Source organism: Petromyzon marinus, chromosome 51, assembly GCF_048934315.1.
Source record: "Petromyzon marinus isolate PM22_M1 ecotype Great Lakes invasive population chromosome 51, UKy_Petmar_22M1.pri1.0, whole genome shotgun sequence".
In the NCBI taxonomy this organism is placed as follows: domain Eukaryota; kingdom Metazoa; phylum Chordata; class Hyperoartia; order Petromyzontiformes; family Petromyzontidae; genus Petromyzon; species Petromyzon marinus.
Genome location: NC_133717.1, coordinates 10,547,931 through 10,571,665, shown reverse-complemented (window position 1 = coordinate 10,571,665; position 23,735 = coordinate 10,547,931). Strand labels below are relative to the sequence as shown.

Sequence of the window (23,735 nt, the reverse complement as noted above, 5' to 3'; positions counted from 1 at the left end):
GCAAACGTACAAAATCAGCAGGGGATCAAATAGTTTTTTTCCCTCACTGTATTTCCTGACCAAGTGCCTGTGAAATAACAAACAAAATAATACAATGTCTCAATATCACCTTTTACCCATGAAATTAGTGCTTTTAACATATTTGATGGAATGCTAGGACATCATCATTGCTGTATTCCATTATTTTTATTGTTTAACAGATGAAAAGACTTGTGGCAGGCTCATGTTGAGTGAATTGAAGTTCACAAGCTTTGCAGGAGTCTTTATTTTTCCTGGAATCAAAACGAATGATTTGGTAATTGTGCCAATCCTATAGCACAATGCTATCACAGTGGGGGGAATCATTGCTGTGTGGTCTCACTCAATTAGGCAATTTGCCACTACCTTTTTCACATGGAAAATGTGAACTATGATGCCAGCAAACATGGCCTACTCTTTTTTTATAACATCACAGGATCTTTAACGTCCACTCTGTATTCGTGTGTACGGATGTGGAACTTCTCTCGCTCCGTACGTAGCCAATCGTGCCAATCGGAGGTGCGAGGGGGGGAAGGACAACTCCAAAGAAATGAGTTTTCAATTTGGAAAAGCAGACAGCACCTATTTTTACGGTTAATACACCCGCCGCAGTATTCACCAGGGCGGCCGATGGGATCAACCCGCGAGCCTCTGACATCACCGCCCCCCCCCCCACCCCCACCCTAGCCCCAGCAGGTCACCAAACACGACGCGAAAAAAAGTGACGTCGCGATAATCGTCAAGGCGCACGACGCCGGCGATCGCGCTCGAGTACCCGTGAGGTGGTAGTTCTCCTCGCTGTCGGCGTCCGTGAGCGAGACGAGCTCGCGCAGCAGCAGGGGGTACTTGAGCACGCGCTGGATGGGCTTAATGAGGTACGACTCCAGCGTGGACGAGTGCTGCCGGCGAGGGTTACGCTCGTCGAGGAAGGCGCCGAACGCCGGGTCCCGCTTGGCTGCGCGGCGTGACGTGGATCAAAGACAGCAAAGCGAAAGCAAACACTCAACCTGCGATCAGCACGGTTGGCTACTCGCGGTGCGAAAGAAGTTCAACGCGCATACATGCATGCATATTGGTACTCGTAGTTTGAAGATTCACCGCCGCCAATGCAATTGCTTGGTCACAATTCAGGTCTGTGAATCGATTTCGTAAAATGTTCTTTATCCCGTTCGTCGTGCCTCGTTTGTATACCATCCGTATCGACTGTTCCGCCTCTTTGGTCCCCATTGGCCTCGTGTCAACATTCACAGAGCGATTTCATGAATTGTCACAATTTGGGATTGAGAATAAATTCAAGAAACAACACTGTCTTGGTTTCTTTCCGTTTTTAGCATTTGGCTCGTTTGTACCGTTTTGTTGGCTCGACTGGCTCGAATTTAATAGTAATGATATTATGTTTTGTGTTATCCGTTTGCATCGTCGGTTCATGCAAATTGCATCTCACAATCGCTGAGGAACCCACAGGCAAGCGGGAAAAGGCAGCCATGCGGTAAGCTGGCACTACCACCAATTTCCCAAGCTGTTTTTTTAAGCCAATTCATGAGTGTTTATACATGTAGCATGAGCATCGTTTCTTGCAAGCACGATTTAACTCACATTGTCGAAAGCACAACAAATGTTTTAATTTAACGGATCAATGCTTTGTTAAATGCCTAGAGCACGCGTCAACTTAAGAAATAAATCCCGCATATATTATTTCAATGTACACGTTTGTATTGAATCACTAAAATATAAAGCAAAATTATTAAATACTCTTTGGGTCTTTCGGTAAAGTCTTGGAGACAGAAAAATAAAAAAATAAATCACGACATTTCGATCGCAACACAAGCAATCGTCCTCAGGTGAAGCAATAAGTAAAAATCTAAAATATCGGTAAGTTTTGTGCATATACAGTAGGTGCAGTTTGCATAACATTACTTATTTTTGTCTCTTACATGATTTAAGTTACGAATCAATCATCATTCGGTACAGCACCTTTCACAATTAATTGTTACATGCCGCCCAACAAATACAATGATCAATTAAAATGCAGTACAATGCAGGGTACACACATGACAATGTGAACGATCTATTTACTTTATGTTCAGTCGGGCTTTACAAACTACTGCAACAGTTGGTGCCTCCCCCATATGGAAACGAAGATTTTAGCACGTACGTTAAATCAGATTTTTTCTAAGTGGTCAATGACACATTCTTCCGGACATGTACATGAGAACATCATTCAAGGGCCCACCACTCAGGGAACTTAGCTAATGCTTAATATTTTACACATGCATTAGGTTGATATATACTTTTAGACGTAGGCTCCCTGGGGGAATCGTGCCCCCGACCCACGTGTCCTCCTCCTCAGTGACTGATTAAACAAGCCTACTGTGGGGGGGGGGGGGATGTGGGGGGATGATCACGAACAGAGAAAGCTAACACCGGCGAGTAACAAAAGGAGCTTAGAAATATCCAACTTTCCCAAATCTATTGTTCATACGTTTTTTTAAGAACATAAAACAGACCATGGATCCGGGCCAACGCCACGCAACTAACCGGCTGATCCGTACCAATTGCACGCCAGTTATCCCCACTCCCCCCCCCCCACTCCCTCTGATCATTCTTTTCTGAAAGGCATTTTGGAGGGCATCGCGGACGGGACATGGGAGCGCGTGGGTGACCACCGTATGAACAACCCAGAAATAGGCTCCTCTTCCGAGCGTTAGAGCAAATGTGAGGTTTGTGAGTACGAACTAAAACCAATTCGCATAAGCACGTGCTAATACACCAAGGAACAATCTCTGTACATTAACACGAATTGTTAGGCCGTGTTAATTTACAGCTCGTCAGCAGCCCCCTCGTGCTGAATGAAGGTCACGGGGCTTGTTCGGTTGCAAGAACCGAGCTGGTTTGTGTGGGCTGTTACCGCCGGGCCAGGAATCGAACTCGGGGTCAACCGAGCTCACGCTCCAGTCTCGAGCTCACACTCCAGTGTTGGGTTTTGCCCAAGGCGGATTCGGCCTGAAGTGAAAGCCTGGTACAGTTCGTAAAATATCGTACTGGGGAAACGAAGAGGGCTTCGGTGTGGAGCCGGTCACCCCCCCCCCCCTCTCGTGTATCCTGCAATCCTTAATAGGTATGCACGGACACACACACACGCAAGCGCTCACTCACACAGAGAGATTAACCTCGACTCTACTTGATTAGCCCAGAGTACCAGATTGGGCTTTTAAGAGCGCATGCATCAGGCATGGCCACAGCACTGAATTGAAGATCAATAGCCTTCATATAGCGACTATTAGGTGCGCCAGACACACGGGCATGTGCTCAGCTGTTCTCGCTGACCTTTTCTCCACTCCCTTCAAGCAGAGCGCACACACAAAGACAAAGTTCCCCCTTATAGCCTTAACAGGCTTTTGGGGCAAGTACTGTTAGCGAGCACCTACCAAGGCCGGCATGGCACGCGAGGAGGTGGGTGGCCAGCAGCACGCCCGGCCGCCTTTGACTCCCTAGTGGTGATGTATACACACCACACTAGGTACCCATTTGAGGCTGAATCGACCTAGAGGAGGCCCAGGACCATTTAAGATCATCTTCACTGGTATTGGCCGTGAGCTGGAATCAACTCTGGTCATCGGGTTCCCGGCGCTGCGCTCTAACTGCTGAAATACCGCTCCCCAAATACACACGTGTACACACGCTGACGCACACACGCACGTTCACGCAGATCTGCCGTACACACACACACCCGTGGAGTATAAACGAGGGTGCAGGGCTGGGCAGTGTGAGTTTGGATCTCAATTCAATGCTTAGCTGTTGCGATGGGTACAGCATACAGGTGACATTTTTACCGGTAAAGAAAACAATTACGCTGAGGTGGTGGTAAAATTGTCTCGACCATTGCGCTATGAACCCGGCAACCTGTGCCCGGTCCTGGGCCCCCACCTTCCTCAACCTGTACTGACCAGTGTGGTGAAGTATGGGCAAATAAACAGCCATGATCGGCACAGCGTGGGGAAGGCCTTGATCATGCAGTGAACTAACAAACGGCCTAATTTTTTTTTTTTTTACACACGAGGCGAGTCATTATTTCAGCACTCGGTGCCGTGTGCACTTAGTACAGATTTCTGGAGCACAGTTAAGGCAAGCTGTGTATCGACGCGTCTATTTGTAGGTTAATAGAGTCCCCGACACTCGCGATCGCTTGCCTCTTAATTGTGCGCACGAGAAGCGATTGGTTTTGCTTTGCTTACGTGAATTGTAATTAGATCACGTGGTCCCTGTGGCCAAGTGAAGCACGACAAGTCAGTGCTCCACAGTGTATATTAAACAAAAAAAAGGTGAATTCTCGAGTCCAACCGTGACACTTCATCAAACCACATGGCGTCAGGTTAGGATCGTTACAGCCCACGTTAAAGCCCCGTTCCCGGCACAGCCATAAATAGCGAAAACGCAATTTGCTGTAAAATTACCTCGCCCTGCTCTTGGCTTCAGTTTAGCCCGTCTTATTGATCATGGGGCCACAGAGTCGCTGCCTTTCCCTCGTTAAAATCAATTAGAGGGGATGAGCATGATCCAACAAGCCTGCTGCAGTCCATTAAAATGATCCGACCTGCTGTGCTGCCAAAACGGATTTCCCTTCCCCCCCCCCCCCCCCTTTTGAGTTGGGTCCCAAGTGTAAGGCTGCGCTATTATGATAAAGGCAAGCGATTTTTTTTTTAATGCCGCTCAAGGTTCTATTTTCATTGAAGCCAAAGCCATCCGAGGCGAGGGGCTGATGTGAAAATAGACAGGGGCAGCATGAGCATAACTCGCAGTAAATTAAGTTGCGTGCCATGATGCCGGGCCGGTGTCGCAGCGTCGCGGACAGGTGGGTTTTGGCCGACGGTGCCTGCTGCTACAACTCGGCATCGCGTCGCCATTGCCCTAAGGTCGTTTCGGCAAAACGTCGCCGACGGTCTGCCCCTGCATGCGGAACTGCCCTGCGAAGCCGATTTTTAAACAACGAGCAGCCCCAACCCTAACCACAAACCCTATCCGACCGTTTTCTCCCAAACGTAGTTTTGTGCACACCCTGCATAATCCACTTCCGATTCAATTTCGTTCCCATTTTTAAGACCTGGTAAGAGCCTGGGGCTACAAAAGCGATGGGTGCCTTCACGAACCCACCGGTAACCAGCATGCCGAAGCATGGTAAAATAACTGCCACGACCCCCAAGAGTGGTCTTCATTCAGCAGTGGATTGAGAAAGGACTCCACATGTCCGTGGCAATCCTATTAGCACGACCGGCATATAATTGAGGAAAGAGTGAAATAAAATTAAACAAACGGTGCTGGTGGGCGCGCAGTCGTATGTCGTGCTCTTTACCCGTTTCGAGCAGCTTCTGTGCCTTGGGGTGGCTGGCGCAGTAGGCGCTGTACAGCTTGAAGTGATCCGAGTAGTAGAGGAACGATCCCCCGAGCGAGAAGAGCACGCGCTGCGGAGAGACGGCGGCAGTGGCGCGCAACGCTCAGCAACGCACGCCGTAAACAATCGGCGCTCTGTGCGGCAGAGAGCCTCAGACAACTATTGAATATTAAATAGTCATTTTCGGCTGGCTGCGTGCGTGCGTGCGTGCTTGCATTAGGGGGCACATCGAAAGGATCGCTGCATCAACTCATTAATGTCGTTTGACGTTACAGACGCGCGAAGCTTCCTTCTACTAGACGCTCCACCCCCGTGGCTCCTCAAAGCAACGCGAGGCGCCAACTTCTTCCGAGCCCGCATTCATTATTCAGCCGCAGCTCGAGCGGCGGAGACCTCGCCCGGTGCCCGAATACCGACAGTTAATGGGTGCCTCCTTGCGCATGGGTGGCCGGCCGACTGAGTGACGGTCGGGCCAACGAATGGCAGGCGATAACGGTCACGGTGAGGGCGATACGCGCCGTTTCCCGAATCGCCGCCCCCGTGCGCGCGCGTGTGTGTGCGCTGTCCAGCGTTAACTTTGCACGATTTGTATTTTTTTTTTTAAGTTGAGTGAAAAATGGCTGCGTTTATAAAAAAAAAACAGCAAGCTTGATGGTGATGATGACTACTCACCGAAGACCTAAGCGAGGCCGACCATGATGAGGTCGCAGACTAAGTAAATTTAGTAACGTTAACAGAGAGTGCAGTGCAGAGGAAAACCAAAACGTTAGAATTGGCTGTACATGTAAAACTTTTCTTTTTACAGTTCACTGATTGGCTGACCTGATAATATGGAGGTAGGGGGGGGGGGATGTGCATCCCTCACAATAACATTTAATCACTAAGGAGCATTTGACTAAATATTTGACTGCTTCAGTCAATGAGAGTAAGAGAATGGACTCCCCCCCATGACATCCAGATCGAGACTTGTCACTTTGCTAACCGGAGATGCGGGGGGGGGAACAACAAATGCCGAGTGCATTGGTGCCGGCGCCGCCCCCCGGCCGCCGAGCCGTCTTCTCACCCGAAAGTGGGCGGGCTGCTCGAGCGTCTCGAAGTCAGGCGCGAGGCTCAGGCCCTGCTCCAACGTCTGCAGGAACTCCTTCTGGAAGATCACCAGCTCCCGTAGGGTCCCGAACAGGGCCTCCAGCTGCGGCGAGAGGAACGACGCTCCACGTAAGTTCACTTCCCATCCCCCCCCCCCGAGGTCAGAACCCTGCGGCTCACATCATTACACACAGGGCCGGTGCTGCGAGAGTGCTTGTGTGGGCCCTGTGCCACTAAATGTCCCTTTGGCACCACCAAAGTTCACACTCCCCTTAGCGGTAAATCACTTTGACTCTGGCCACCCACCCAACAGCTCTATGTACGTACGTTGAACTTCTCTCTAACCGTGCATAGCCAACCGTGGTAATCAGAGGTTCTGGGAAAGGACAGCAAACTAAACACAAGAGCTCTAAATTTTTATTTTAAGCTTTCGTGACTGCAAGGGATTCATATTCTTGGTTCTTTTGGTAAAGTCACGGAGAAGGGAAACAATAAAATAATGCAGACTTGATTGTTTTATATTTTTCCCTTCTACGTGACTTTACCGAAAGAACCAATAATACAAGAGCTCTACTTCACCACCCCTATCTGAGAGGCGCTGGAGCCGGGGACTGATTACATATCAAAGTTGCGGCGCTCACAATAATAACACAATGTAACATTACTATCGGGTCTAAATGTGAAAATAATCTTATCAGGATGGTTCTGCCTAGTCAAAGGAGGATATAAGCCCATACTATTAAGATGTTTTTTGGGAAAATATTTTACAGACCTTGGGTTGCTCAGTGTCCGTGCTTAGACTGTGCAGGCAAGGCCATAAAGAAAGCTGTCTCTGGTGTAGGCCAATCAGTTTGAAAGACAATGCAAATATTATGAGAGCATGTTTGTTTGCATGTTTTGCCACAGGTACTGTGGTGGTTAATGCAGACTTTATGCCTTGCAAAAGTTATCAATTTGGTGTTTGAACATTTTAACACCTCCTGTTTCACATTTCCAGAAAGGGCAAAACCTATTCTTATTATTTCACAGCATGCCTGGGCAGCCGGTCCATTTGTACCGTGCACTCGTAACGGGGGGGGGGGGAGGGAAATGTCAGGGGATTTTAATGCACCGCGTGTAACCATGGCGGTGCACATTCTCGTCAGGCTTGGCAACAAAAAAGTTCAGAAGCGTTCACGCAAAAACATTTTACAAAACAAGAGGACAACCTCATATTCTTGGGTCTTTCGGTAAAGTCACGTAGACAGGTTCAAAGAAAACAACAACAAAAACTACGACGTTTCGATCGCAACACAAGCGGTCGTCTTCAGGAAAATGGGGGTTACAGCTTCCAAGGCAAACTGCTTATAAGGGGTTTGAAATGGGCGTAGCCCAAACGTCAGCAGCCAATGAGAATGTAAGTGGTGGGCAGCCCAACCCGACGGTGGTTGGTTTTCCACCAATCAAAGGTCTGTCAGGTAAAAGTTAGCATGTAAACGAGAGATTAGCATGTTAATGGCATCGCAGAGCCACAAATGTCTTAGATTTTGTTATTTTTTGTTATTTCTTTGAAACTATCTACGTGACTTGACCTAAAGACCGAAGAATATGAAGTTCTGCAGTCATGAAAGCTTTAAGTCAAGAGGACAACCTTCGAACCCAGTTTGCTCCGATGTAGCCGGCATGTTTGAAACGTTGGTGCGCAGTGTGCAATGTTTACATGATCAAATGCTCAATTAGCTGCAGCTAGCCCATCAGTGCTTGAATGTCGAGGAACTTTAAATCACACTTGCATAATACACGAATAAAACCCACCGCCGGAATTTCACATCAAAAGTTGTTCGGAAAGTGTATTTCAGTCCATCGTGTGTACCGCCATTTCATTTGAAGAGAAAGATCACAGGCATTTTATTACGCAGCTGATAAACAAACGTTGTTTGAGGCGATAATTTGTTGTTCAGTGCACAAGGTACAGCTGATTAAGTAGAAACCAGTATTCGTGTGTACACTCCTGAAAAGGCGCATGTTTGTGTTGCCAATATATTCCACTCGCCTGATCTGGCGAGAGAAAGGCTTCTTTCTGCAGCGGCTCCACGTATATCTCTTGCAATGTGCAGAGATCCTGAAAAACAAAGAAGACCACGCAGAATGAGGAGGGGGGCATGCGACTTACGGCATTGCAGGCAGGGCCGACAGACCCACCAAATGTTCCCAACGCTTAACGCGACCAACGAATTGCGATAAGAATTGATACCGGTCTGGAAATGGCAGCCTGCACCTCTCCATCCAAGGGGATTTTCTTTTTTATCAACCTCATCTGTGAGATATTTCTGTACACTGAGTGAACCAAGCCAGTTGCGTGCACGGCCTACCAACCGGTTTACTCAGGATTTTTTTAAACGAGCGCCAAGTGTCCACGCGTGACGAAGCACGCCATGTTTAAGAAAAGACAAATTAGATGGGAGTTGTGCTTGTATGTAACGGCGCTCAGCGTGGTAGATTTGCGTCAGAAAGGCGAAACATGTTCACCAAAAATAAATCTACATGACGTGACAATCGCGTCTTAGGGTCACTGCCACCAAACACCGCTGCCCAAAAAAGATTGGAAAAATAGACGAGAATTTAACAGTGTTGGAAACGAGTCGGAGGGACATATATTATTTAGTTCGCTCGCAATGAAATACCACACCTGCTGCGGCTTCCGTAAAGATCACGTGTAAACACGGAAAATTAAAAAAAAAGCGAGGCTAAGGGTTAACACCGATCCACTGCATTTTTAAAGAGCCGCCGACACCGCACGAAGCTTCGCAGGGAATAAAGAACAAAAATGTGTTATGAATAAAAAATGTAAACTGAAGGGATGGCCGTTCGTTGTGTGACAGCAGACAATTACGAGAGCGCTGACACAGGCAAGTGAACAAACGTTCAGGGCATGTCATCCGCTGGCACCGTTATCAAAGAGGCCCCCCTCCCTAAGCGGTACGGAGGGATGTAGAGATACGATGGTGGGACTGCGGTATATTGTACGATATGAGATCCACGACAATTGAATTTTTACATCAGTTCTTCAAAATAAGGTTATATCGTGATAAGCGTGGCTAACAAAAAAAAAACTCCTCAAGTATTTCATTACCCGACAAAATGTTTATTGCATAAACAAACTCAATATCTAAACTTGTACATAAATAGCCGTTATCCATTCAATGACTTCTTTGCAAAAGTTTTCGGCAGTAATAGTGCTCATACGGTATCACTATTTGAGTCAAATTCATTCATGAATTATTTCTTGCGTAACCAACAGCATGTGCATTATAAAGGTTATATATTATTACATTACCATTAGTTAAACATGGACTGACATTGGTTGAACTTGCAGTTGAACAACTTTATGAAATCCTTACTTTAAGTGCAGTGAATCACAAAAACCAATATCACAATAATCGTCACGTCGTCGAAAATGTGTCCGAGAGAATGGCAGAGAAGCAGATGGAGTGATGAAATCAGATCGTGAGAGGTGGTGGGCAGTTTGGGGAGGCCTTCATTCAGCAGTGGTTGACGACGACGATGATAATCATTGCATCATGAAAAATGATATCGCGGCACACCGCGCACCTGGACGCTGGGGACAGGGGCCTCACCTTCACGTAGGACCTCTCAGTCTCCACTAGCTCCAGGATGACCTTGCGCAGTTTGTCGGCCTCCGTCAGCTGGCGCGACAGCGGCCGCGCCGCCACCTCGGCCGGCTCCATCGCCGATTGGCAGAACACGGCCGCTGTCTCGACGCTCTGCGCGCGCCCGACGGACGAGATGACAGCGATAACATCAACGACAACACGAGCAGCCAGACGCGCCCCCCCCTCCGCCCCTCGTTAGTGCCTTAATTGGCGTGCAAATGTCCTTTAGTGCGCGACGCTAATGAGAGCGTTTAGCGACACACGTTCGCTCAACAGTCCGCGGTGACTCCGCACGTCTGTTCGGTCTGTGCGAATACGGGTGAAGAGTTGCAGCAGTTTCATGTTTGTGTGAAGATAAAGATTTGTGCCATCTCTCCATCTCCGTATATACACAGACACATACAGAGACACATACGTGACGCCAGAGATCGGCTCGTGTGCTGAAGCGATATGGATTGTCCCATCGCAGGATTGTGAAGGATGGCAATCGGGAGGCCTTCATCCAGCAGTGAATAGATCATGGCCGATAATGACGATGATGATATGGAGGGGGCAGCAGTGGTAGAGTAGTTAGTCCACTGTGATATGAACTCGACAGCTTAAGTTGCATTCCCGGCTGTGGCTAACATCAGTGGAGAGTTATATCTGTACGGATATTTGACTAACCTACATTAATTCTAGATTTGAAGCTTTCGTGACTGCAAGGATCCATACTCTTTGGTTCTATTCGGTAAAGTCACGTAGGTAAAAAATTTAAACAAAAAAATCATGACGTTTCGGCCACAACACAAGAGGCCTTCATCAGGTGAAGGGACCAAACTGTCCAGCGGACAGAGTTGGAGTGAAGGAACCTACATTAACCAGCATGGTCAAGTACGGTAAAAAGAAACGTCATTACCAACGCGACATGGGGACGCCTTCATCCAGCAGTGGATTGACATATCCTTTATTCAAATTATTTGACAATTCTGACAAAAGTCAAAACGTTGCGAGATACGTTTACATTGCTAACCAACATTAAGTTAGACTCCACTCAGGTCAACGTATGTATAACCATGTAGGTTTTCGTGGTTGTCCTGCATAAGCTCTCCAATGTGTTTTCGGGTTGTACGGCACGATGTCCGACGTTTCGCTCCACGTGCAAGGAGCCTCTTCAGGAACTCAACAACAAGTGCTAACACCCTGAAAACAGATCGGCGGGCATGACTGATGTAGTTTGAAATTTCGAAGCAGAATAAATGCGTGCGAGTTGAAGTAGAAAACACATACACACATAAACAACATACCGTTATAAAAATCGTTTTACTGCCGTTCACCCAAGCCTACGCGTTATATGCGTAAACCGAATTGTATTCATTTCCATCTCCTCATATTTTCCTTTCTCAAAGTCACGGCGGGAACAGCTGCACCCTCCAGGCGTACGATTCGTCGGGCTTGGCCTCAAATCGCAATCACCAAGACACAGCCGCTGGGATTCCCCAAAAATAAATGAGCAAACGGCCGCAGCTCGGGAAGGCAAGCGCAGTGTGTACCATCATGGCTTAGCATCGCAAGGCAGACTGTGTGGGGACACAAAATCGGGGGCATCGCAGGCCACGCGCTCAGCCAGTGGAAAAGCTCCCCACCCCACCCCACCCCTCATGTGATGGCCGTCCACTGCAATCACCCGCAAAAGACATTTCCAAGTGAATTCTCAGTGCGAAACACAAAAAAAACAATTTCACCGTGGTTCACCCCTCGCACCACTGCACAGGCACTGGAGCAGTAGAACAGCACGTAAATTGTCTTTGGATTTCCAATTATCCGAGCGAGGCACGTGCCACCTGACAATTAAATTTTTATTTTAAAGCCGACAAAAGCTCTCCGGTCGAAAAGGTTTTCCGAATTCACGTTGCCTCACGGGGCAACAAGTGAGCAGTCACGTGTGTTAATGGCGCAAATCACCCTTGCGCGAGCAGCGGCATCAGCAGCAGCAGCACACGGTCTTGCAGCCGGCTAAGGCAGCAGGTGGAGAAACGGACACGGCAAATAAAGTGCTTCTCCTCCCCTCATTAAAACGCAAAGCTTTAAGAAACAGCGGCGCGCGCAACGGGCCGCCAATTAACTTTGAAGCGGCGGGACCGCTGCTGAAGATGATTCCATGCACGCGTGCCCCCCCCTCCCCACCCATCGCAAAACGCGAGGCACAACGAGAGGGAGAGATGTCGGCAGACACGAAAGAAAAAAAACAACAGCAGCCCCGTAAGAGACGTGCAGGCGAAGGGCCGTACACACACCGCACGCACAAATGCTTTTCCCAGCCCCCGCAATTGCTTGGCTTACACCACTGCTGGCAAAAGGGCCTCCACTACAGGAAGCTCTAAAGTCCCATTTTTGAACGGTTTTATTTAACTTGACTCCTGTTTGTCGTGGTCAAATCTTGTCATCTAAATTTATTCTACTTCCCGTTGTCCAATCAATTCGAAATTTTGCACACTCAGATTCCTGTATCAAAATCGGCATCAATTCATCAATTAACTGGCTCCTTTCAAGCAATTACAATTTTAGTATGGGCGCCTTATTAATTCGATATTTTAAGTGTCAGTCAAAAACGCTGCGGTCCCTAAACTGTGGAATCGCCTCGCCTGCTCCGTGTGAACGAGTAGTACACATTGAAGATTCATTTATAAAATAAGCAATTATTTCAATTAAGCGTTGATGTGGAAGCAGGCGCCGCATCATTGACGTACTTCTCGAGGGTGAGTTAAACGAAGTTGTGAATAAAACCGTTGTTTTTTAAAAAAACAAAAACCTTTTTTTAAGGAGTTTATTTAGAGGTCTACTGAGAGGACTCACACTTGATACCCCACCGCGCGGCACGTGCGCAGGTCTGCTAACTGCGGTGAACCCATTCACACCGCTGGGTAGACAGAGGCTGTGGAGAGGAGGGGAGGGGTGTGGAAGGAACTTGCGGAATCGAACCGGCGACCTCGCGGTGTCCAGCGCACGACACATCATCACGCCCAAGGCGGCATCAGGAGTGCAACAACAACAACAACAAATATCCGCACATATGCCCGATTATGGATTTTTAACGGAAGCCACCTGTTCCGAGTACAATTGCGAAGCGCGAAGCATGCAGTCATCGAGATGAGAAGGAGACAATCAATGATTTGAAACTCACCCTGCCGTGCTGGGAAATAACATCGCTGGCCGCCGCCGCCACCCGACAGCTGATATTTCATGCGTGACCACAAAGGACTCGTGAAGGTCACCGTGATCAGGACTGGGAGCCGTCAGTGGCGTACCGTCTCTTCGGTGGCAGCGTGCTAACAATGCGGCGGCGTGCGTGCGCTTATCGCTGCGATCCCTCATCGTGATGCAGCGCCGACGCACGCTACCACCCTCCCCCCCCACCACCACCGTCACACCTCATTACCCACAAAACAATCAACAAATCTTTCAAAAACCGCAAACGCAACAACCTCGCATTTGTCAATTAAGACCCGCGTCTCCAATATTTTCCTAATAATGAACTTGTCACCAATTACATTTCTCCTTCGTTCGCTCCTCGTCCAATATTTTCTAGCGACACAATTAACCCACGCCGAGTAGCTCCGCGCGGCTCCTCACCAGGCATAGCAGCTGCTGCAGGGAGTCGCAGCGAGCCGACTGCAGCCGTCGATCCTGCCCTCCCGACTTCGCTTTCTGCTTGTCTCTGCCGAACGCCGGCATTTCGCGAACGGGCGGCCGCGGAGGGGACGTCAAAGTTTCCCGGACGCAGCGGATGGTGATCGCCGCAAAATAAATAAACAAGCATCGCGGCGCGCACCGGCCGAGACCAGCCCCGGTGCGCTGCCGAGACCGGATGCGGCGGTGACGCGCAGCCAATCTGGCAGCCCCGCGCTCGGTGGCACACGGGAGACCTCCGTTACCGGGACCCAAATTAAATGAAGTGGAGGTCGACCGGGCTTCTCGCCCCCCCCCCCACCACTCCCAACAGCCGCGCTCCCCCCCCCCATCTCAGCACAACGAGCACCAGAGACATCGCGTGCCTGGATCGGTGCTCGCGCGCGCAAACAAGTGTGTGGCGCACATGCGCACACACGTGTACACGCGCACACGTGTACACGCGCGCACACGTGTGTTTATGCGAAGTTAAAATGGCACCGCTTCATCGATTGCTTTTGATTGAGTGAGGGTTAGAACGCGGTAATTTTTTCTCCCTTCCCTCGACAACAGGAAATGAAGATTTATGTATCGGCCAACTCAGGTGTATTAACTCCTTATATGTACACTCAGCATCCAAATATACAAAAGGATTTAATGAAATATTTGATGATAAAGCATTCAAGGTCAATCTGATGTTTTCTTTAATTTCTGATGTTTTATTTCGAGTTACGTAAAACTGTTCGTTAATACCACTTGAATAATCTATGCGACTGAAAAACAGCGCATTCACTGGATTTCTCAACAGCACACAATTTACATATGATATAACTCGAAATGCCAAACAATGCTGCATTTATCAACAGCACTTTAGGAACGTGCATTCTGTGAAATCGCAACACGCTGCCAAATATGCCACTGAAAATGTATTGCCCCAAAACGAACCATTACGTATCCTGGAGACATTGAAAGTACAGCCACGGGTTCTACTCATGCTCCATCAAAACTGGAAAATAATATCCCCGTGGTGATAGAAGAATGAAATAACCCGGAAGCCTTCACATTATGAGACCTCCTTTGCCAGTAACAAGATATAGTAATAGGTTTTACCCTTTTACTGTGGACCAATAAAATTCAAGAACAGTGCATATCATTATCAGAGTTGACTGCTTGTGTTGTGGTTATTGCAAACATGATGCTTTGAATAAAGGTGTCAGTTTTTGTGCCAGTTAAAAGGGTAAAACCTATTACTATAACCCGGAAGCCTCTCGTCTTCTCGGTCACCTTGTAAGGCCCCCCCCCCCCCCCCGCAGTCCGCTTCGCTTCGCCACGGCGGATGCCACACCCGAACTGGCACAAATTCCAAACGCTCCTTGCCGACGTACAAAGTGGACTCGTAATGGTCGGGCGGAAGCAAAACGGACGGCTCCGTCGGCAGCGGCGGACGGTGGCACTGGCACAAGGCTGCCTGGCAGGGGAAACACTCAGGCGCACTTTATCTAAATTTGCGGGGGGCTCGCGAGCACTCCGTGCCGCCTGGTCACTCTGCTTAAGTACATAAACTTATTTCCAATCGCATCTGCTCGGCAGAATTAGATTGCGTGCCAGATGTAATTGCTTTAGGTCCGCGCACGTTACATTTGGCGAGCAACGTGTGCATCTTTCGCACTATTTAAGATACCATTATCCCTCAGCTCTGCTGCCAAATCCATAAATGCTCGGTCGTGGAAAATGTAATAAGATTTGTGTGGTGTCTGTGCAGTTGAAGCAATTTCTGACCAGTTAATATGACTGGGATAAAACAGTAGTGCGGCGTTCATGCACTGCGCTGTGGACCTGGCAACCAGAGTTTGAATCCTGGCCACAACAAACGTCAGTGGCAGGTGATGTCCCAACTGGTTCTGGGCCTCTCATGCCGTTTCGCCAACCCACACTAACCAGCGTGGTGAAATATGGTCAAAGAAAACCATCATGGCTAATACGGCATAGGGAGGCCTACTTCAACAGCGGATTGACAATGTGGTGTAAATTATTATAAATTGTATATTATAAATTAAGCCAGGTTCTATCAGACTAAAGGGTTAACGTTACGTAAAAACTTAACATGCATTTTCCTTCCAATGTACAATTTTTAGTTCGTGTCATCGACTGAACTAAAATAATATCAGTAAAATGTTGCATACAATATATGTTGGGAAAAGTCCATAACTTGCAAAATTGAGGGATAAGACAAAAGCAATCCAAGTGTTGATGCAAGTAAATTAGCACGATGCAACACAAGTTGGAATAAGCCCAAAGCGATTACAGTGTTGACGTGTTTGGTAAAAAAACACGGCGCAGAGAAAAAAAATAATACAAATTAAGCAGTCAGCCAGGGTGAAGGTCGAACCGGTTACATCGCACCCACGGCCACAGCCGTCAGACGGCGAATTTGGCTGCAGCCCTCGTGAGGCCTCGGTGGCACACCTCCACCTCGCGTAAACACCTCAATCAAGTCCATCGCCTTCGCAAGGCCGCGTGCGTGCACGCGACGCGACAACAACAGCGGACTCAAAATTACACCTGATAAATAAATCGCGGCTCCCAGAAGCCCTACGCTAATGCTGCATTCAGGGAGAGGAGGACATCGCGAGCCGCCGACCTCATAACGCCGTATGATGCGAGAGCGAGGAAAACATTGCATGGGACGCATCGTACCGACCGCGTGGGTTTTGGGCAGAACTCGTCACGAGAAGGGATGATGGCCGATAGAAGAGACTGGTGATGGAACGATAGCGAGGTGAGAGGATGCACGCGGGTCCGCTGCAAGAGGCAGAGCGATGAGATCACCTCGCGTCCAGGAGCGAGACGGATCGTGACACTGCAAGACCGCGAGGGATGGCGACAGCATGGCGAAGCGTTCATCCAGCGGTGGAAAGGCCATGGGCCCGTGATAATGATTATGATAAATCCATCGTTAAGGCGATGATGGGGTTCTATTTGATTAGTCTGTGGCTCTGGGAAGAAGCCGTGTGTAGAGATGCCAAAGGTCAGGGTGTCAAAGGCTGATGACAATGTGAACGGGTGGAAGCAAAGGAACCACGCCAAATATGGATAGAAAGACCCTAAGCAAACACTTTAACACTGGAGGTACTGAACCGCCAGTCAACATCTCGTATGACACCTGAGCAAATATCCCCGAGACAAGTGACAGTGTCAGGTCTTAAGCTGTGGTTGCAGAGCGCCGTGTTATAAATAAACTCGTGAAAAATATCTTCCAAGATAATTTACATCGCCCCCCCCCCAACACTCTATACACGACGGGCCAATGAACACAATGAGGGCCACCGAGGGAAAATGTTTGACAAATAGTACAATTGAATGGAACGAAGGCCAAATGTGTTGCTCCACACCCCGATAAAATACTTTGTGCGAGGCTCAATAGAGGTCACATGCACTGCAGCACGCTGGCATTTGCTGCAATTTGCATGTGCATTGTTGAATGCGACACGAAGGGCGTTTGAATGCACGCCCACAGACAGGTCTTTACTTCATGCATCACAAAACGTGTTTGTTATCCCTTCGTTAATTAACCTTTGTGACCGGCATTGAACCATATAGGAGGCCACCACACCAGTGCGCGTGCACGCGCACTGGCTGAGGTCAGAAGCCATTACTTGCCATTCAGGAAAACGGAACATGTTTAGAGAAATAGAAAAGCAGTCACTTTTTGTATCGCATTATGTAGTCATCAATCTGCGCAGGCTCCCATGTCATCATTTTATGATTCAAGAATTTATTTTTTGACAAATCGACGGGAAGCGGTTTTTTTTTTTCACGCTTTCTATTATTTTTGCCCAACAAGCAACGGCTGTCGGCTGACGATTTGCCCAAGCGTTTACCAAATGCAAATCATTTCCCATTTTATGTATATATGCAGAACTTATTCCGCATCGCACGTAGCCAACCGCGCTAATTTGGAGGTGCAGGGGAAGGACAACAAAAACGGAACACATTTTAGCTGCGAAAATATTTCACTTTTACCGCACCCCACACGCCCGCAAATTTGTTTTTAAATCTTGGCAGACGGCCGCGTCAATCGGGGAAAGCCTGAGAAGCGTCCGCTCGTGACCGCGTTTGCCCACGCGAGTCACCGAGGGCCGTCGAGGGCTCCCGTAAAAAAGAGCGACGCCACCGCTTTGCCTGCCCCTGGGCTGGAGCGACTCGGCACGACCTGCGTGCAAGGGTGCGGCTCCTTCGAGAGAAGCCCCCCCCCCCCCCTCCGCCAACCATTGCGTTCAGAACCGGTCCGCATCAGCGGCAAGCGGTTTCACGCGCACCCCACCACGGCTGCGCGGAGACGGCGTGAGCCATCACACGACGGGGCACGCATATCGTCGCCTTACGAAAGGTCATGGGAAATGTGCAGGGACCGCGATTGTGCTTGCTCATTCCACTGCTGGTGGAAGGGCACTCGGAGCCCCTCAAAGAGGGCATTTTGGCCTATCCTTCCACAATGGTCAGACACCCTTGAAGAGATGGGATCATCCGCACTTAAGTCCACCACACTTGACCTGCCAATTAACCAACTGTGGTACACCCCAGTGTTATTCGTTGGGTGGACAAGGGGCGCAATTTAAGAAACTTGTACAATTGCCTCAACTGCCACGCTGGGAGAAATTAACTGGCGATGTGCCAACGCTCAGTATCCATATTGCCATGGCAGCATCCACATTGTCGCATTTATTTTAATGTACAAATGTTGTTTTAAAACAAACAACGCCATTTTGGCGTCGTAGCTAATGTTGGGAATGAAAGCTTTAACACGTGAGCTTTCGCAACAAAATATTATCCGTATCACACAGGGATTTCTCCACAATTATGTCTGTCGCCTGATGAAATGTCGTACTCGAATTGTAAATGCTGTGGGTTTACTCTCCAACACACCGGTGTGTTGAACGAGTAATAGGCACGTTTTGTTTACGTGACAACCCTTCCTAATTGGCTGTGTCGGGTGGTGGCGGGTTTAACGACACATTGATATTTACGTGACCTTACCCCCAAAGAAAAACCCTCTATTATGGTAAGGAAAGAGTTTATAGCTAATTATATGTGAAAGGCAAAAACCCGCTGGGCAGTAAGTTGGTCCCTAAACACAAATGTGATCTCGCATACCGTTTCAGTGATATATCCCCACAGATGCAAGGAGGTGTTCTCTAAATGCTCCAAGTTATTCCAATCCCATTCGAACACCGTGTGAAAAGGTATTGGGGCAAACAGCCCAACGCAGCGCCCTAATGAAATATGCTTTCTTGCGAAGATAAATTACATTTCGCATTATATTGCGAGGTTAATTTGTTCTTTGGAAATTAGTCTTGCTGTTGGTGGTAGTGCATTGGATTATGTGCTGCAATAATAAACTAAAATTACATTTCTAATGAAGGTGCTCAGTTGACGATTTACAAAGGCTAAACCACTACATATTGCAAGTCTTCATATAAATTTTAATAATAATCCTGTCTGGAATAATAAAAAATCATTGATCGCCACAGCATTATTTATCTATTTATGCATTTCCGAATGTATCTCGCCTTTAGGAAATTAAATGTTTCCAGGGCAATAATAAATCAGCGGCTGAGTCGAGAGTAAGCGTTAATATTCATGAGGCTATTTACAATGCTAATTAATACGGAGCTCATCACCTTCAGGTCAATGGCTTTTTGTGCTGGCAACAAAGAGAGAGATTACGATTTGGCCACATTTATTGTTATCTCGCCCTCCCCCCCCGCTGTTCCGCTCAAAATATTAATCAGGGATCACAACGCAGCCTTGTGTCTTTTTGTATTATTGGTCAGGAGGGCTGGGTAGCTTAGCGGTCACGAGGAGGCTTTGAGAGACTGTTGTCTTTCTCAGCCCCGGTTTTTTTGGTTTCCCATTTTTGCAGTTGTTGTTAAATGACATTAATAACGTAAGACTTGTTTGTATTAAAAACACACATCCATTTCGCTTGGAGAGCATTATTAGATACACGAAAACACATTAAGGGGTGGGCCACAAGCCCACCTATTGTGGCCATGTAACCCAAAATGTGAATTATATAGTACTCCACTCTATAGCCTGCACTCCTTCAACGGAGGAATAGCAAATCTACCACGAACTCTCTTCTCTTCTGCAGTTCCCTCGTGGCTTGCAGGAGACGACATTGGAATTTAGCTCCTCAACAAATTGCCATATCCAAGAATAGACTGTGTCAGAATGACTATCGCAAATCGGAATCTTTATTTAGACTGCAGGAGGAAACCCGATGAGCTATGAAGCGCTTTTTTCACAGGTGTCCACTATGGGCTGGTCAGCAAGTTATAACCGCAAACAACAGGTAAAAACACGGCGGGAGTGTAAAATGGAAAAAAATGGTAAGCAAGTCACTAAATATTATCAAGATTGGGCAAGGCAGCACACAACAACAAAACAGTCCCAGACCACACCAGGATAACAAGACTATGGCAGGAGAGGTGACCCAGATTTATGAACATTATGGACGAAGGATTAATATTGGTGAGGGAGCTGAGTAGCAGAAGGCTGAGCCTGCACTCGCGCGGTGGACGTAGCCCTTCGGGAGTCGTCCGTCGCTTGCTGCAAACGTTTCGATTCAACGTTTATTTTGTTGCACGGAAAAACCCAATTCGCCAGTTACGCGGATAGTTTGCAAGGGAGATAAATGGTGCGTCAGCGCACAAGAACAACATCAGAGCGACGCGTACCGAGGAAATGGGGCAACATTGGAAGGGAACGCATCGGAGGTGCACGCTAAAATAATACGCAAAGATCAAAAGTGAGCAGAATAAACAAAACAAGCAACGGGTACGTTGTACCAAACACAAGGACGAGGTAATGAACGGTCGGAGAGAATGTGGGAGAAGAGCGAGGCGAAGCGAACACGGTCGAGCAAATAAAGCCACCATCACGGGAACGCGAAAGGTAATCGTAATTATAATTACAGCTCATATAGAGGAAGGTGCCTTTCATAAAATCTCAAGCAACAGTAAACGGGCCGGGTACAGGTGCAGCAGCAGGCAAACACTGCATTATGAGCTCGGAGCGATGGTAAATGGTGGTTTTCTAAGAGATCAGAATTTTGGAATAAATTGGCAACAAAAAGAGCGAAAGATATACAGAATGAAAAGCGGCATTCCGTAGAGGCTCCTCTGCACAGAGGCCCCAGCAGCAGCAGCAGCACCAGCGGCAAGCCCTGGCGGGGAGGGAAGGCTATTAACGGCGCCGTTGGCTCTCGTGGTACGTGGTGGGGGGTAGGGGTGTCCGACACAAGACGTCTTATGGTAAATGTTAGCCGTCAGGCAGCCACCCAGCTAAGAGATAAAATAAAACGTACAATTTTGCATCGCGGCGTTGAGACGTGCGTACTCGCTATCTGAAGCGATCGAGAGCCGGGGGGGGGAGGGGGGGGGGGAGTTATGCCCGGGACCCTCGCCGTCCACTTCAAGTGCGCTCCATGTATTCGTTCGTTCACCAAAACGTTTCGGCGAGCAGAATATGGGGGGGGGGGGGGGGTGTCGGTTCAGTCAAGGGAGAATTTATCGTCGACAGAGGCAGCTTAATCACGGCTGGGTCTCGTCAGCTTGGCGGCCGCGTGTGACGTGTTCAAGTTGAGGCTTATTTTGGTTGGCCAGGACGGGAAACTAGGAGCGACCCGGGTCACCAAAATGACAAGCGCTAAGCAAATAATGTACCATACTCTTTGGTTCTTTTACCGAAAGAACCAAAGAGTATGGATCCTGGCAGTCACGAAAACTTCAAATCTAGAAATAATGTACCAGCGGGTGAAAAAGAAATCGAACCCAAAAAGAAACCACTATCACACGAGCAACGCAAATCGGCTCGGGCAGATTGCCTCCAGTTGATCACGGCACAAATGACAACAAAAAAATAAGCTACGGAAACATTAACGTTCAACAGGTGCAGGTTGCCTTGGGGCACAAACTGGCGTTGGTTTTCAGAGCAAGTGCCCGCAGAGGGCGCACTTGGTTTCAAAGCAAGTCACGAATCCACTCGTTTCTCAGAAATGAAAACGTGCAAAGGGCTACTACAATGGGCGTTTCTGGTTTCCCCCCGTGTTTGTGAATACAGCAGCGTTATGGCCCACGAGTTGTTGAAGGACTTTATCACCTTGTTGAAGCACGGTGATTTATTACAACCGTTGCTGAGAGTTCATTGTCATATCGAAGCGATGGGTGGGGGGGTGGTCTCTGTGGTTTTCCGTACGTGTACAACTTCACAACTGAGTGGAGCCGCGGTGCAGTAGTTAGCGCACTGCGTTACGAACCAGGCAAACCTCAAGTTTGATACCGGCCATGGCTAATATGAGTGGCGAGTGATACCCGAACTGGTCCAAGCCCACCTCTTTTCACCAACCCACATGGACCGACATTGTGAAGTAATTCTTAACAACCCTCATGAGCAAGCCAGCGTGGAGAGGCCTTCATTCAGCAGTGGAATGACAGAAAAACTAAACGTTAAGATTTTATTAATCACAATGTCACATCTACAAAAGCTTACTTACGAACCGATTTAACGGGATATTACGATAACACTCGTCATTATTTATGGAAAAAAAATAATCTTACCAATTTGAAGTGGGCACAAGCTGAAGGATTTGGGGTGTTTATCACTGTGATGAGGGCAGTAAAAAAAATGGTGGAACCGAAAAACAACACGGCTTGCTAAAAATTACGACTCGCATCTGTAAAAAAAAAAAATCAAACGTCCCGGGAATGGCTTGGCGTGCCGATGGTCCCTGCGCCGTAGTGAAACTGCGGAGAGCGCGAGATTTGAATGCGCATCACGTTGCCCCCCAAGATATGCAAGTACAGCGCAGCCACCGCTTCAGGGGCTAACCCAGCCCATCACAGGCGCTTTGGATTCAGCTCGCACGGTTCAAACACGTGGCGCCTCGCTCATCTGTGCACGTTGTCTTCTCCCCGGTCGTTTCTTTGCATCTCATTTCCCACAGACGCACTTCTTTGGAAAGTAGCCTGGGGGTGGTGGCACCATTACATCCGAGTCGGGATCAGAATCTTTATTCACACCAGAGAATTGGGACGGAGCCAGAAAAGCTTTTTTTTCACACGTGCACAGTATTGCCCGCATGCCCATCATCAAGAACTGGGCCGAGACTGCGCGGAGCGGATGCGTTGGCAATCTCTTGCCGTGACCTCCCTGGGTCACGGTACGCCAACGTGAAATAAGGTTGAGGAGCCATCGGAGCCGCACGGCTGCTCGCAACTGCTTCGCACGCGTCCGCACGGAGTTCTCCCACTGAGAGATATTGCGTCGGCTCGACAGACACACGCCATCGACACAAGACATTTAACGTCAAACGTGTATTAAGCCACGGTCGCGTTGCAATCGAACGTGGTTCGAGAGGAACGTTTCATCACAAGGGCTTTCCCACACTGTCACGAGAAAGGTTAGTGAGGCCACGCATGACGGTCTCACTTATAAATAGGACATCCGATTTTTAAATGGAATGTTTAAGTTAATGGAATTCAATGCTCCGGTTCGCTGAATTGCAGAAAAAATGAATCCAGCGAGCGTGCAACCTGGCGATAACGTCCATTAACAACAGCGTATCCTGAAGTGGCTGGGTGGCGATGAGAGGTCAGAGTGTTCAGCTGGCACCGTTCCGATATCTTGGTTTTGAATTGAGGCAGCCACCTGTGATTAAAATCAGGTTCTCCGTAACGAGTCGATATAGTCTCAGCCAGGTCACCAATAATTTCACAGACAAAACCATCACGTAAAAATGTGGGGATCTGCAGTTAATTCAGATTAATTCAAGCTCTGACAAAAAAAAGCCACCGGTTTGACAGTCGTGCAATGGACGTTACTCTCTATAGCACAAAGTAGTGCCCTCCACTGGTGTGTAAGACGAGAGATAACTGGAA

At 48.2% G+C, this 23,735-nt stretch overlaps 1 protein-coding gene across 3 annotated transcripts in view; it reads right to left on the bottom strand.

The window, feature by feature from the left end:
- Positions 1-23,735, bottom strand: part of LOC116953328 (rho guanine nucleotide exchange factor TIAM1-like) — a 136,586-nt gene that overhangs the window by 13,695 nt on the left and 99,156 nt on the right. For all 3 annotated transcript variants that reach the window (XM_032973426.2, XM_032973428.2, XM_032973425.2), the window contains exons 15-19: positions 10,111-10,257; positions 8,526-8,594; positions 6,471-6,596; positions 5,369-5,477; positions 794-973 (exon numbers count right to left, since the gene is read on the bottom strand). In XM_032973426.2, coding sequence (XP_032829317.2) covers positions 794-973; positions 5,369-5,477; positions 6,471-6,596; positions 8,526-8,594; positions 10,111-10,257 — 631 coding nt within the window. The remainder of the gene's footprint in view (positions 1-793; positions 974-5,368; positions 5,478-6,470; positions 6,597-8,525; positions 8,595-10,110; positions 10,258-23,735) is intronic.